At 54.7% G+C, this 643-nt stretch overlaps 1 protein-coding gene across 2 annotated transcripts in view; it reads left to right on the top strand.

Annotated features, from left to right (window-relative positions):
- Positions 1–422: 422 nt before the first annotated feature.
- LOC101648780 (keratin-associated protein 4-3-like) overlaps positions 423–643 on the top strand; it is a 627-nt gene continuing 406 nt past the window's right edge. Inside the window, exon 1 of one of the 2 annotated variants that reach the window (XM_045299382.1) lies at positions 423–629. In XM_045299382.1, the coding sequence (XP_045155317.1) occupies positions 423–629 (207 nt within the window). Of the gene's footprint in view, positions 634–643 lie in introns of both variants that reach the window. The other variant, XM_013005871.1, reaches the window with a different exon arrangement.

Genomic DNA, 643 nt, shown 5'->3' with positions numbered 1-643 from the left:
GCACTCCTCCATGTCACGACTCACATGACAACTGGTCTGTAAACAGAGACGATGCCCTTGATGAGGAAGGGATGGCGAGAGATGATTCAGGGGAAGAACAATGGCGTGAGAGTCAGCATACCAGGTTGGACTCTTTCACCAGCATCTGAGCCCAGCGGATGCACACAGAGGAAGACACACAACCTGCGACGGAGGAAGGGCCAATGGGACACGTCCTATTAGAGCAACCAAAGGACACAATGCTTTCTACCGTGTTGGAAACTATAGTTGCCTAACTTAGTAATTGCTTACTCATTAGAATAACAATACTAAGGAGGGAGCTCTTTCAGAAGGGTATAAAAGGGGCATGGGATGAGGAGAGCTCCAAACTCCAAACCTTCACTCTCCTGTAAACACACCCAGAACCTCCATCCTCGGACACCATGGTCAACTCCTGTTGTGGCTCCGTCTGCTCTGACCAGGGCTGTGGGCAAGGCCTGGAGACCTGCTGCTGCAGGCCCAGCTGCTGTGTGTCCAGCTGCTGCAGGCCCAGCTGCTGCATCTCCAGCTGTTGCCGCCCCTCCTGCTGTGTGTCCAGCTGCTGCAGGCCCAGCTGCTGTGGGTCCAGCTGCTGCAGACCTACCTGCTGTGGGTCCAGCTGCTG

Source organism: Echinops telfairi, unplaced genomic scaffold, assembly GCF_000313985.2.
Source record: "Echinops telfairi isolate 266 unplaced genomic scaffold, ASM31398v2 ScPeMD7_7458;HRSCAF=8496, whole genome shotgun sequence".
In the NCBI taxonomy this organism is placed as follows: domain Eukaryota; kingdom Metazoa; phylum Chordata; class Mammalia; order Afrosoricida; family Tenrecidae; genus Echinops; species Echinops telfairi.
The sequence above is the reverse complement of the archived record's forward strand: the minus strand, read 5'-3'. Positions and strand labels throughout refer to the sequence as shown.